Source organism: Pinus tabuliformis, chromosome 1_2 (genome assembly GCF_031772625.1).
Source record: "Pinus tabuliformis cultivar Carrire ecotype Pingquan chromosome 1_2, CPIR1, whole genome shotgun sequence".
Lineage (NCBI taxonomy): Eukaryota > Viridiplantae > Streptophyta > Pinopsida > Pinales > Pinaceae > Pinus > Pinus tabuliformis.
The window spans coordinates 1,041,737,399-1,041,750,644 of record NC_142298.1 but is presented as its reverse complement, the minus strand read 5'-3'; the positions used below and the strand labels follow the sequence as shown (position 1 = coordinate 1,041,750,644).

The 13,246-nt window shown below is 40.7% G+C and overlaps 1 protein-coding gene across 1 annotated transcript in view; it reads right to left on the bottom strand.

The window, feature by feature from the left end:
• LOC149209698 (uncharacterized) overlaps positions 1-11,785 on the bottom strand; it is a 38,553-nt gene extending 26,768 nt beyond the window's left edge. Inside the window, exon 1 of the mRNA XM_089398710.1 lies at positions 11,705-11,785. Within this exon, the coding sequence (XP_089254836.1) occupies positions 11,705-11,785 (81 nt within the window). The remainder of the gene's footprint in view (positions 1-11,704) is intronic.
• Between the last annotated feature and the right edge of the window lie 1,461 nt (positions 11,786-13,246).

Here is a 13,246-nt window from a genome sequence, read left to right as displayed (position 1 = left end):
GAGACTGTAAAATCAAGTTCATACATTTACAAATTGGTTGGATTTTTTCATTTTCAGATTTTGTAAATTGATATCCTATCAATAAAGTGTTTTGTGTTTGAACATATAACGGTACTATTTCTCAAATTGAGATGGCATGTTGTCCTCAATTTATGCCTTACAGCGTTTCTTTTGCAACATCTGGTGCAAATGTTAGTGTAATTGGTTTTGTATATACATGTGTTGTACATAAACACTATATACATGGTTGTGTGATATACGTGTTGTATTATATACATGGTGTATTATAATATACATGCTTTGTCAAATACTTTATCTGTTATATATTATTCAAGGCAACAACATCTTTGATTAAGCCAACATTGTCTATATATCGCACACCCTTGGTAGATACACTACTATTTCAACTATGGAGAACAAACTTCTAATTGGGTCACTTAGCAATAATTTTTAAAATTAGCATTTTGTGCCTTATCATGCAAAAGCACTAGAGAATAGTTTTTAAATGGATTTATTAGACATATTTTGAAGCAGTATTTTCAATTACAACACTCTACATTCTCCAACATCCATTTTGTTCTGCAAAGGTAAATACCATGTCATTGATGTCAAAGTGGGAGATAAACAAAGGTAAAAGGAATAGGTGATTTCATGAACAACAACAGAAAAATTTGTCATCAATACCAAAGGGGGAGAATGTTGGTAATATTGTCATGGATTTCGTTGATTACATTGGTGATAATTTATGTTGAATGTGAAGTTCACATTAATGTTGAAGGATTGAATGCAAAAGGTTGAAAATGATGTGAAGTGCAATGGCTAAAACATTGATAGATATGTTGATTGAATTGGAAAATGACTCATGAAACCAATACAAACTAAGAAGTTTCTAGATATGTCTTTTACAATCATTGTTGCTGGTCCATTTTATTGCAACTCTATTTCATATTACAAAATTGTGATTTTCAACATTAAAAATGAAGAGATTGACTGTGAACAGTCTTGGAATACCAAGAGGCAAATTCTCATTTCATATTCTTGTAGAGAATACAAACAGCTAACAGGCCATGCTTATAAAATATACATTGTTGAATGGAAAGATTGTTAATTTTTCATAGGGCTACATTGTTCTTTGCTTTGATAATTGCATTTCTTCATTAATACATTAAGTTCACCCCATATCATCATTACATTATTCATAACTACACCATTATTCATTATCACATGTAATTACATTGAAATAACAACATCATCATCAATGTAACAGAACATAAAGGAACAATAGAATAAAATCATGCACACAAAGAGAGACACCAGGATTGGTCTGGGACCAAGGCAAAACCCACTATGGGGAAAACCCTTGCAAATATTCTTCTTCTTAGATCATCATCAAATGATTCATCAAAAGAGAGTAAAATGAACATAACTTTATCTATGCAACAAAATGACTATGATATCCATGAAATGGATCTAATCATGCTTATAATCACAACCCTGATTCTAAGGACTATAGTGTGTTGTCATTGACTATAGTCAACTGCTAGATACTATTGTCATTGTGTTGAACACTGCTTTCACTGAGTAGAATCTTCATAATACTAAAATATCATCTCTGAGTCCCGAATGCAGGGAGGAGGGGTTGTACGAGCATCTATAGAAGTCTTGGATGCTCTCTGCAGAACTGGAAGAGTGTGTCTGGAACATATCTAGACGCTCCCAGGTTAACTAGATGAGGGTGTCTGAGGTCAAACATACCAAGATCTGCCTCAAACCTTGGATGCTCTCATAAGGCTTCTACGTGAGCATATATAGCAACCCAGACTAGACTGTGTGTGCATCTGAGGACCAAACTGAGCAGCAGAAACCCTAGCCTCCCAAACGTTCCCATGAACACTTTGTGCTAGCGTGCAAGGCTCCCTGGACGCTTTCAAGACCATATTGTGCTAGTGTCTAGGGATGAAAATACTCAGTTACATGCCAGTGTCGGAGATCTAGAAAACCTTAGATCAGTGTGAGCTTCGACCCTATAGTTTCAGACCCTTTGTGTAAGCTTTCCTCCATCATACCTATGCGAACTAAGACAATAAGAGAAGAGAAGATGGTTTGATCAATGTATCCAATTGAGCTTGAGGTCTCTTCTATTTATAGGATTTCACGAGGTTCCACTTGGAGTTGAGGCCAACCTGTCCAATTTAAAATGTGCTTAGGGCTGACCTAACCCAATATACATGAGTGAATAAATAAATTAAAAAACCAACTTTCGCTTGTCCAAATAAGGTGATATTTAGGTCAATTTTGGTCCTCTCAAAAATAGGAATCTAATGCAATCATCATATCAGTCATCTGATTTGTCCAAGGTGGAATTTTACTAAAATTACAAAAATTAATACTCCCTCTCAACTAGGGAGAATTCCACCTGCCAATATATGTCCATTGATCAATATGCCATTCTTGTGTCTTCAAGTGTCATCACCTATCATCACTATTCATATATATAATGTACTCATCATGCCATGACCACCTCAAGTATCTCATCATAATAAATCATCAATGTACATCTCGATTTATCCATTTCTTATTCTTGCTTATCTCTTGATTATTCCTACTCATATGTTGAACATTCTTGAATCTAGAAGAAGAAGAATTTGTTACTGAAGGGGAGCCCAAGATACAACCCTTTATCCATCAGGCTACTACCTGGAGTCATTTCTAGTGGGCTATTACCTAAAATATCATCATCAATCGTCATCAGAGAGCATATCATCAAGGAGAACATCTCAACCTTAAACCACATTAGGGAACACATCTCAACCAGAAATATCATGGGGGAGCTATATATATACAACCCCATATCAAGAAATAGGATATACAAACACACAGGGGAGCACATCTCGACCCTGGGATCTCATCAGGGAGCCTAATCTCAACCTAGAATCGCATAGGGTTATCTCAACCCATCCTATTTCCTATTGATCTTCCCATCGATGACCCTAAATAGTCCTGTGGTAGAACAATTGCATCATAATTCACTTGGGTTGTACACCCTAAGTACACTCTCAACTCGTTGGCCAAACAAGGAGCGATATTCCTGACAAGCCCTGCTTGTCGGTATTGTTAGCTCTACTACATGTTGCCATTATTCAAGGAGCCGAAGTAAGGTCAGTCCTCGGTTTTGCTCAGAAGAGGCATGTACTAGTTATGCTGGCCCTTCCCTTCACCTCACTCATCCTCGTCTTTCACCTCCATTTCCCACGTCTCTTGTTAAAAATCACATAAAGGAACTTTTGCTCTTAAGCCCGAGCACTAAGTTTAAACCTCATAACACCTCTCCCGCACAACCCTATGCCTTCGTTACCCATCATTGCCTTTTTATCGTAGCCATTGATCACCACACCCCGATATAATGGTCCCCACCACATTCAATGAACAACCCACCCGTTTATTTCTTCCATTGTCCGATCATCCCTGCCACGATCAGACGGCATTCGCTCGTCCCTCATCCACAAAACAACAACGTGATAACTCATGATGAAAAGCGGTTTCACCTGTACCCCGCCGCCACGTGTCACAGGTTGAATGGAATCGTGCACCCCTGTACCTTTACTGCTCGACGGTCCACGGCAGTGCGATCACTACCACTCACTGCTGAAACCGCTTTCCTTGGCCATTAACCCCCGCGAATCTCCTCCGCCCGCTGACTGTTGGATCTGCCTACCCGAGATCCAACGGCTCACGAACGTCTTGCCCATTTCCTCCCGATACCTTCTGCGAAGCCATACCCACCGTCCATCTGCTCAATCCAACAGCCAACCTTGTTCCTCCGATCGTTTGTCCACCTACCATGCAGTACGCGACCTTTGATTGTTCTGTGCTCCTGAAGGACGAAGATAACCAATCTCCAGTACTGATTGCAGTAGTTCCTCAACAACCGCATTCAAGAGACAGTAAGGCCGAGAAGAAAAAGGACAGAGCTCGATCAAGAAAATGTATTTAATAGTTATGGGACTCTATTCCATATGACACTCCAGCCACTTTAGAGGATGGCAGAGCACCCGAGGAGATCAAATTCATCCAATACAGCAAGCAACCGCACTCAGAAGTCTGCCAGACAGTTAAAGTGGTTGGTGGTCAATTATGACCCCTTCATACTTAGAATGGCCGAGTGCCTTTGTATTCAAACTCTATATATACCCAGAAACCAGATGTAATCAGGGTTGATGGTTGTTGTATTGATGTAAAGTTCAACTTCTGGAGACTGTAACTGCTTTGATACTTGCAGCGTCTCGTCTTCATTTTCAGCTAATACAAGCTTCTTTTGCTGTTAATTGCTCACTTTCCATTTCTATTATATTCTAGGTTGTGCCTGTTATGCAGTTTTCCTGAACTCTTGATGTTTAGCATTAGAGGAGCTGTCATCCTACCTCTGTGTTAAAATCTTGTATGTATCAGTGGATGTGTTCTTCAGGTTTCTTTTCACCTAACGCCAGAGAGCTGTCATCCTATCTGTGCCTTAGGGAATTAGATTTGCAGACCTCTTTACTGGTTGTAGCCGGCCATCACAAGGTCTTGTGCATCTGCTGGTGTGGTCAGTATTCTCCATATTCACCCAATCTTTAAACTGTGAGTGATTGGTGGTCTAAAGCCTTGTAGTCTGGGGGTGTTCACGCATGTCTGGAGTTAAGCATAGTAGAAGTGGTTATCTAGCTTGAACAAGCATCATTCCTTCCATTCATCCATTTCCAACATTAAGTTGAGTTTGTAATGTTCCCGAGCATCTCCGAGCTACAACCTAGGAGAGTTTCTTGGGGTGATAACATTAATTGGCGCCGTTGCCAGGGAGAGGAGATTGAAGCTCAACTTCCCTGGGAAAACGACACAGTTCCAGCTTTGATGATAAACAAAGTCTAGACACATTTCTGTTTGTAATCATATATCTGGTGACTCTACTGGAGGATCAACCTAGTGGCGACTGCACATTATAGTTCTGGCTCAGTTTGTGAGGCATACCCAGAGAAATCCTTAGAAATCACCAGCTGACCTAGTGCCTGACCCTGAGAATATCGTTAAGCAGAAGAAAACATCATAGAAAGGAGCATCAAGATCAGGTAAGCCCAAGAAATCTTATGAATTACTGCAAGAGAAGGCTATAGCCGAGAATGTACATTTTGAAGATATAGAGCCTAGTATTGTTAGTGAAGAAATACCCTCAGAGATTCATAAAGCTCCTTGTTCATTTAGTTCCCCTTTGGATCTCAATCCAAAGAAAGTCTCCCATACAGTCCATCATATTCCTTTGTCTCTATCATCTATTTCACTGCTCCCTACCATCCAATCTGCCAGTATCCTTCCATCTATCCCAGTCATGGCAGGCCAGCAAGCACCCACGAAGATGGAAAGAATCATAGCTGCTAGGTATGGACCCCTGGTCTTGCTTGTTCCTTTGAATGCCATGCCTGCAGGGGAATATCAAAAATATATGCCTAAATTCACTGGTACAGAGGGAGTAACAGCTGAAGAACACCTTGAGTCTTTTTATAGTTATGCTGATAACTTAGACATCAGTGAAGATGATGTATGGATGAGAGTTTTTGTCCAGAGCCTTGATGGAGAGGCTAGAAATTGGTTCAGAGAATTAACCCCTAGGTCTATAACAGACATTGAAGCCTTAGATGTTGCATTTTTTAAGCATTGGGGGGCTAAGAAAGACCTGCTATACTATCATACTGAGTTTGGTAACCTGAAGAGGGAAAATGGGGAATCATTGCCTAATTTTAATAAGAGATTCAACCGTATGTATAATAAGATACCAGCTGAAGTAAAGCCTACTCCCACCTCTGCCAAACTCACCTATGCCAATGCCTTTGACTTTGATTTCTGCCTACTCTTAAGAGAAAGAAGATGTGCAACTCTAGCTGATATGCAGGATGCAGCGCTAGAAGTAGAATCTAATATTATGGCCGCAGAAAAGCTTAAAAGTCATGCTGACAGAAGGAGGCAGAGAGGCAAGGCTTCTTCTTCCTCTGCTTCATCTTCAGAACCGAAGTTAGACAAAATGACTAGAATGATAGAGTCATTGGCTGCTGAGATATCTATGCTAAAGGTTGAGTAGAGCTCTGGAAAGGCAAGGCTTCCAAGCACATTTGTTCCAAGGAATCTAAATCCATTCAGAAGAGAAAATGAACAATTATAGGTCATTCAGAGGGGTAAATAAGCAAATCAAGAACAAAGGGTTAAGGCTCCTTTTCCAAATGTAGTCATGGAGGAGGAGTAGTTTGAAGAAGAGGATGAAATTCATTGCATGGAAGATAAAGGCAGTGCTGCCTTTTTGACATTAGCTGCCTATGAAGAATCATTGTTGCAGGACCAAAACAGTCAAAGGTGGGACAGAGAGGCTGTTCTGCAAACTGATGAGCAGCAAAGATGCAACCTAACGTCAAAAGCAAACAATGTCAAGGAGAATCCTGCCCAAAGAGCTATTGTCCCAACAAAGCCATAGAATATCAGACTGAAGAGACCAGCAGCTGATCCAGTCATCCTCAAGGCACCAGCTCAAGAGGTAAGAGGTCCTGACAAGTCCCCTTCCCCTTTCAGCTTTGAATCAGAAGTCCAGAAGTTAAAAATATATGTACCTCTGTTAGAACTTGTAAAGAGTGAAGTGTTTAGGAAGCCTATCCTCGATGCTCTTGAGCTGAAAGCCATTCAAGCCCCCACCGACTCTGTCAATTTGCAAGATGATAAGCCTGCAGTTGTGCTTAGCCCAATGACTGAGCCTGCTGATGATAATTCTCCATCATTTTACGTCTCCTTGACCATTCATGACAAAACCCTCCACAATTGCCTGCTAGACACGGGGGCTAGCCACAATCTGATGCCTAAAGTTGTCATGGAAGAGTTAGGCCTTGATATCACCAAACCATATCATGATCTATTCTCCTTTGATTCAATAAAGGTGAAATGTCTGGGATTGATCAAAGATTTAGCTATTACCTAACTCAGCTGCCCATGAAGAGTATGATGATGGATATTGTGGTAGTAGATGTCTCTCCCAAGTTTGGCATGCTATTGTCTATAGGGTGGATTAAGAGACTAGGTGGGACATTACAGAATGATCTATCTTATGCCACTGTCCCAGTTTTTGGAGGAGAAAGCAGGAGATTGTACAAAGAAACACAATTGGCCTACATCATCAGTGATGAGAAGAATCCTTCCAATCATCCCATTTATGCTATCGACACTGATTTTGGAGCATGTATCCTCGAAATTGAAGAATCCCAGAGGGCCTAAATGTAGATCAGGAAACCAATAGTTCAGGTCGAGGGAGAGCAAGGAAGTCAGGTTTGGGAGATGTTCTTTGATGGAGCATGTTCCAGGGAGACTGCAGGAGCAGGGGTGGTGCAGATATCTCCAAAGCAAGAAAGCACACATCTATCTTTTAAGCTGGCTTTTCAAATCACAAACAATGTAGCAGAGTACGAGGCTCTGATATTGGGCCTTAACGCAGCAAAAGACAGAGGAATCAGAAATATAAAGGTGTTTGGAGATGCTAATCTTATCATTCAGCAAGTGAACAGAACATTTCAAGCAAAACACCCAAGGCTGAAAGCATACAAAGATGAGGTATGGAGACTCAAAGATTATTTTGATAATTTTTGTATCTCATATATTCCCAGAGTTAACAATCAGCTTGCTGATTCCCTTTCTGTGTCTGCTAGCATGTTTATTCCTCCCATGCCTCCCAGACTAGTTTATGAAATCCAAATGAAATATAGACCATCCTTGCCTGGTAATGTCCAGCATTGGAAAGTTTTTGAAGATGATGATGAAGTAAATAGGTTTTTGCAAGTCATTGATGAGTTCTCTGAAATGAAAATTGACCAAGAGAATGAAGCCTTGGAAGAAAATCCTCAGTTCTAGCTTAGAAACAAAATTGACAAAGATAGCATTGTCCAACTGCCCAGCGATCATATACCTAAGGGTCTAGTTCCTTTAGAAAAGTTGTTTGACCAGAATGATGTGCCTTACAAGGCTGCCCAAAAAGAAGACCAATCTACAGTCTGTAAGCACAATATAGGGAGTCCAGAGCAGCCAAGATACATAAATCTATCCACCCACTATCCGCTACCCAAATTTCTGAATATTGCAATTTAATGAAGCAATTTGCTGATGTTTTTGCCTGGGAATATAGTGACCTGAAAACATATGAAGAAAAGATCATCCAGCATAAAATCCCTTTAGAGAAAGACACCATCCCTTTCAAGCAGAAGTTGAGACCAATAAATCCTTTGCTTCTTCCTTTTATTGAAAAAGAAATCAACAAAATACTAGCTACCAAAATCATAGTCCCTCTCAGATATTCAAAATGGGTAGCCAATTTGGTTGTGGTAAGGAAGAAAAGTGGAGAAATTAGACTCTGTGTTGATTTCAGAAACTTAAACAAATGATCTAAGAAAGACAATTATCCTCTACCCAAGATGGAGCATTTGTTGTAGAAGGTCTAAGGGCCAAAGTGATGTCTTTGCTGGATGGATTTTCAGGGTATAATCAAGTTGTTGTACATCTAGATGACCAGGAGAAGACTGCATTCACCACTCCTTGGGGCACTTTTATGTATTCCAAGATGCCTATTGGGCTGATGAATGCTGGAGCCATCTTTTAGAGAGCTATGGATATAGCATTTGTAGGAGAGAAGGATAAGTTTGTCCTTATCTACCTAGATGATATAACAGTATACTCCAGCAGTCATCATGACCATTTGCAGCATTTGAAAAGGGTGTTCCTGAAGTGCAGAAGGTTTGGGATTTCAGTCAATCCTAAAAAATCACAGTTTGCTTTAGAAGAAGGCAAGTTGTTAGGACATGTTGTTTCTGCTGCAGGTGTCAAAATTGACCTAGAAAGAGTAAGAGCAATATAGACTTTGTCTGTCCCGAGATCAAAGAAGGATATCTAGTCCTTTCTGGGAAAAATAAATTTTGTGAGGAGGTTTATCCCAAATTTTGCAGAACTTATAAAGCATATTACCTCCATGTTGAAAAAGGGGTCAGAGATCAAGTGGACTAATTCAGCAAGAAGATCCTTTGAGTCCATTAAGAAAGCTATTATGGAAGCTCCTATGTTAATCAGTCCAGATTACAGCAAGGAGTTCCATATATTTTCATTTACCTCTGATGACACCCTGGCAGTAGTTTTATTGCAAGCAAATGAAGAAGGTTCATAGCATCCAGTGGCATTTTTCAGCAAAACCTTGAGAGATGTTGAGCTAAAGTACGATATCATTGAGAAACAGGCATATGATCTTATAAAGTCTTTGAAAGCTTTCAGAATTTATATTTTGCACTCCAAGATAGTTGCATATGTGCCCTCTGCTTCAATAAAAGACATCCTAACATAGCCTGATGTTGATGGAAGAAGGGCTAAATGGATTGCAAAGTTAATTGAATTTAATATAGAATTGAAGCCCACCAAGCTTGTCAGAGGTCAGGGCATTGCTAGACTAATGGCTGAAGAAAATTGTAGAACGCTGGACATAAATCTCATAAGCACAAATGCAGAAAATGGTCAAGCAGAAGAAGAAATAGATTAACAAGGAAAAAATTATTCATTGGCAGAAAATCTAGCTTCTTGTGATTGGTACTCTATAATCACCCAATTCTTGTTGAAGCTAGAAACCCCTCCAGGATTTAGTGCAAGCCAAGCCAGAACTGTGAAGCTCAGGGTAGTAAAATATTGCATCAATGAAAATCTGCTCTATTGGAGGGACTCCTCTGAAATGCTTTTGAGGTGCCTAGACAAAACAATCCATTGAAATCATGCAGCGGTTCCATTCCAGCATGTGTGGAGGACATCATTATTGGAAAACTACAGCCCACAAAATCCTCAGAGATGGGTATTATTGGCCCACCTTGTTTGGTGATGTCATTTCATTTGTTAAATCTTGTGACAACTGCCAAAGATTTGAAGGGAAACAGCAATTGAAGTCCCTGCCCTTAAAGCCTATACATGCTAGTGCCCCTTTTCAGCAGTGGGGCCTGGATTTCATTGGAGAGATCAATCCACATTCCAGTGGCCAGCACAGATGGATCTTAGTAGCCATTGACTATTTCACTAAATGGATTGAGGACATCCCTACTAGAAAGGCTGAACATCATGTGGTCATGAAGTTTTTGACAGAGCATATCTTAACCAGATTTGGTTGTCCACATAAATTAGTTGCAGACAATGTAGCAGCCTTCAGGGCAAAATAATTGGTTGATATGTGTGACTAAATGGGCATTAAGCTGGTTCATTCCACCTCATACTATCCTCAAGGCAATGGTCTAGCAGAATATTCAAACAAAAGCCTGATAAGGATAATTAAAAAGCTGTTGGAAGACAACAAAAAGAATTGGGACTCTAAACTCAAGTATGCATTGTGGGCTGATAGAGTGACCACCAAGAAATCCACAGGGAATTCTCCATTAAAACTGGTATATGGCACTGAGGCTGTATTCCAAATTCAGTTGATCCTCCCTGTGGCAAAGCTCTTACAAGAAGAACCGAATGAGGAAGAAGACATGGCAAAAAGGATCACTGATTTAGCAGAGGTTCACCAAATCAGAGAACAGCTGGTTGAAAAGTCTGCAGCACATCAGAAGAAGATCAAGGATGCTTTTGACAGGAGGAAAAAATCAGATAACTTTCAGGTGGGAGACTTGGTTCTGAAGTGGGATGCACTGAAAGAGAAGAAAGGCAACCATGGGAAGTTTGATGCTTTTTGGATAGGGCCTTTTATCATTTCTCATATTCAAGGGAACAATACCTTCATACTGCAAAGTATGGAAGGGGAGACAGTTTTTGATGGCCCAGTTAATGGGCGTTTTCTGAAAATTTATGTTATTTAAGGTTTTTTGGCCTTAAAATTGTAAATATGTTGTTTTATCAGTTTTAGTGTAAGCTCAGTTAGACTCCATGCCCAATGGAACACTAGGAAATTTTGCTAATTGGTTTTCACAGGAAAGGTATTGATCTACAAGTTCTTGAGACCTCACAGGGAGGATCTCATCCCCAGAAGGACCCATTGTTAGCTCTGCTACATGTTGCCATTATTCAAGGAGCCGAAGTAAGGTCGGTCCTCGGTTTTTCTCACAAGAGGCCTGTACCAGTTATGCTCGCCCTTCCCTTCACCTCACTCATCCTAATCTTTCACCTTCATTTCCCACGTCTCTTGTTAAAAATCACGGAAAGGAACTTTTTGCTCTTAAGCTCGAGCGCTAAGTTTAAACCTCATAACACCTCTCCCACACGACCCCGTGCCTCTGTTACCCACGTTTCCTTTTCATCACAGCCGTTGATTGTCACACCCCAATCTAACAGTCCTTGCTGCATTCAATGAACAACCCACCCATTTATTTCTTCCACCGTCCGATCATCCCCGCCGCGATTGGACGACATTCACTCCTCCCGCATCCGCAAACCAATGGCGCGATAACTCGCGATGAAAAGCAGTTTCACCGGTACCCCACCGCCACGCGTCATAGGTTGAATGGAATCGTGCACCCTTGTACCTTTACCACCCAACGGTCCACGGCGGTGCGATCACTACCACCCATTGCCAAAACCGCTTTCCCCAGCCGTTAACCCCTGCGCGTCTCCTCCGCCCGATGACCATTGGATTTGCCTACCCGAGATCCAAGAACTCACGAACGTCTTGCTCGCTTCCTCTTGATACCTTCTGCCGAACCATACCCGCCGTCCATCTGCTCAATCCAACAACCAACCTTGTTCCTCCAACAGTTCGTCCACCTGCCATGTAGTACGTGACCTTTGATTGTTCTGTGCTCCCGAAGGGAAAATATAACTAGTCTCCGGTACTGATTGCAGTCGTTCCTCAACAACCGCATTCAAGAGATAGTAAGGCCAATAAGAAAAATGACAGAGCTCGATCAAGCAAATGTGTTTAACAATTATGGGACTCTATTCCATACGACACTCCAACCACTTCAGAGGATGGCAGAGCACTCGAGGAGATCAAATTCATCTGATACAGCAAGCAGCCGCACTCAGAAGTCAGCCAGATAGTTAAAGCGATTGGTGGTCAATTATGACCCCTTCATACTTAGAATGGCCGAGTGCCTTTGTATTCAAACTCTATATATACCCAGAAACCAGATGTAATCAGGGTTGATGGTTGTTGTATTGATGTAAAGTTCAACTTCTGGAGACTGTAACTTCTTTGATACTTGCAGCGTCTCATCTTCATTTTCAGCTAATACAAGCTTCTTTTGTTGTCAATTGCTCACTTTCCATTTCTATTCTGTTCTAGGTTGTGCCTGTTATGCAGTTTTCTTGAACTCTTGATGTTTAGCATTAGAGGAGCTATCATCCTACCTCTATGTTAAAATCTTGTATGTATCAGGGGATGTGTTCTTCAGGTTTCTTTTCACCTAACTCCAGAGAGTTGTAATCCTGTCTATGCCTTAGGGAATTAGATTTGCAAACCTCTTTACTAGTTGCAGCCGGCCATCACAAGGTCTTGTGCATCTGCTAGTGTGGTCAGTATTCTCCATATTCACCCAATCTTTAAACTATGAGTGATAGGTGGTCTAAAGCCTTGTAGTTTGGGGGTGTTCACGCATGTTTGGAGTTAAGCATAGTAGAAGTGGTTATCTGGCTTGAACAAGCATCATTCCTTCCATTCATCCATTTCCAACATCAAGTTGAGTTTGTAATGTTCCCGAGCATCTCCGAGCTACAACCTAGGAGAGTTTCTTGGGGTGATAACAGATATGATGCCAACTAGGTTATACTTTGTAAAGACTAGACATGGGAGCAACATTCTACTACCCTATGAAGATAGGGGAGAAAAATCTTCAACCCTATGGGTAATAGATAGGGATCATACCCTATTGTCCAGAGTTCCCTCAACCCCACGAGTCCTCTATCTCAATTCCTCACCCTAGGAGATCAGGCAGGGAGGAAGAGTTGGCTTAGTTTCCTTGATCAATGTTGCTCTCATCATACTAAAATCTGGTATCTTCTTGTCTCAATAGAATTTGTTTCTTGTTCATACAAGACATCAAATCAAATATCATGTCAGAACATAAATAATAATATAAATCACAAAAGGATACCATAATCATCCTCCCTCTCAAGGAGGTGCCAACCACAATCCTGAGCTTTTTTTGAAGAACTACACTATCTCAATATATGAGATTATCTCAGTCCCAACTATAAATATGGGATTTTTTGTCAATCGTATCTCACTCTATGC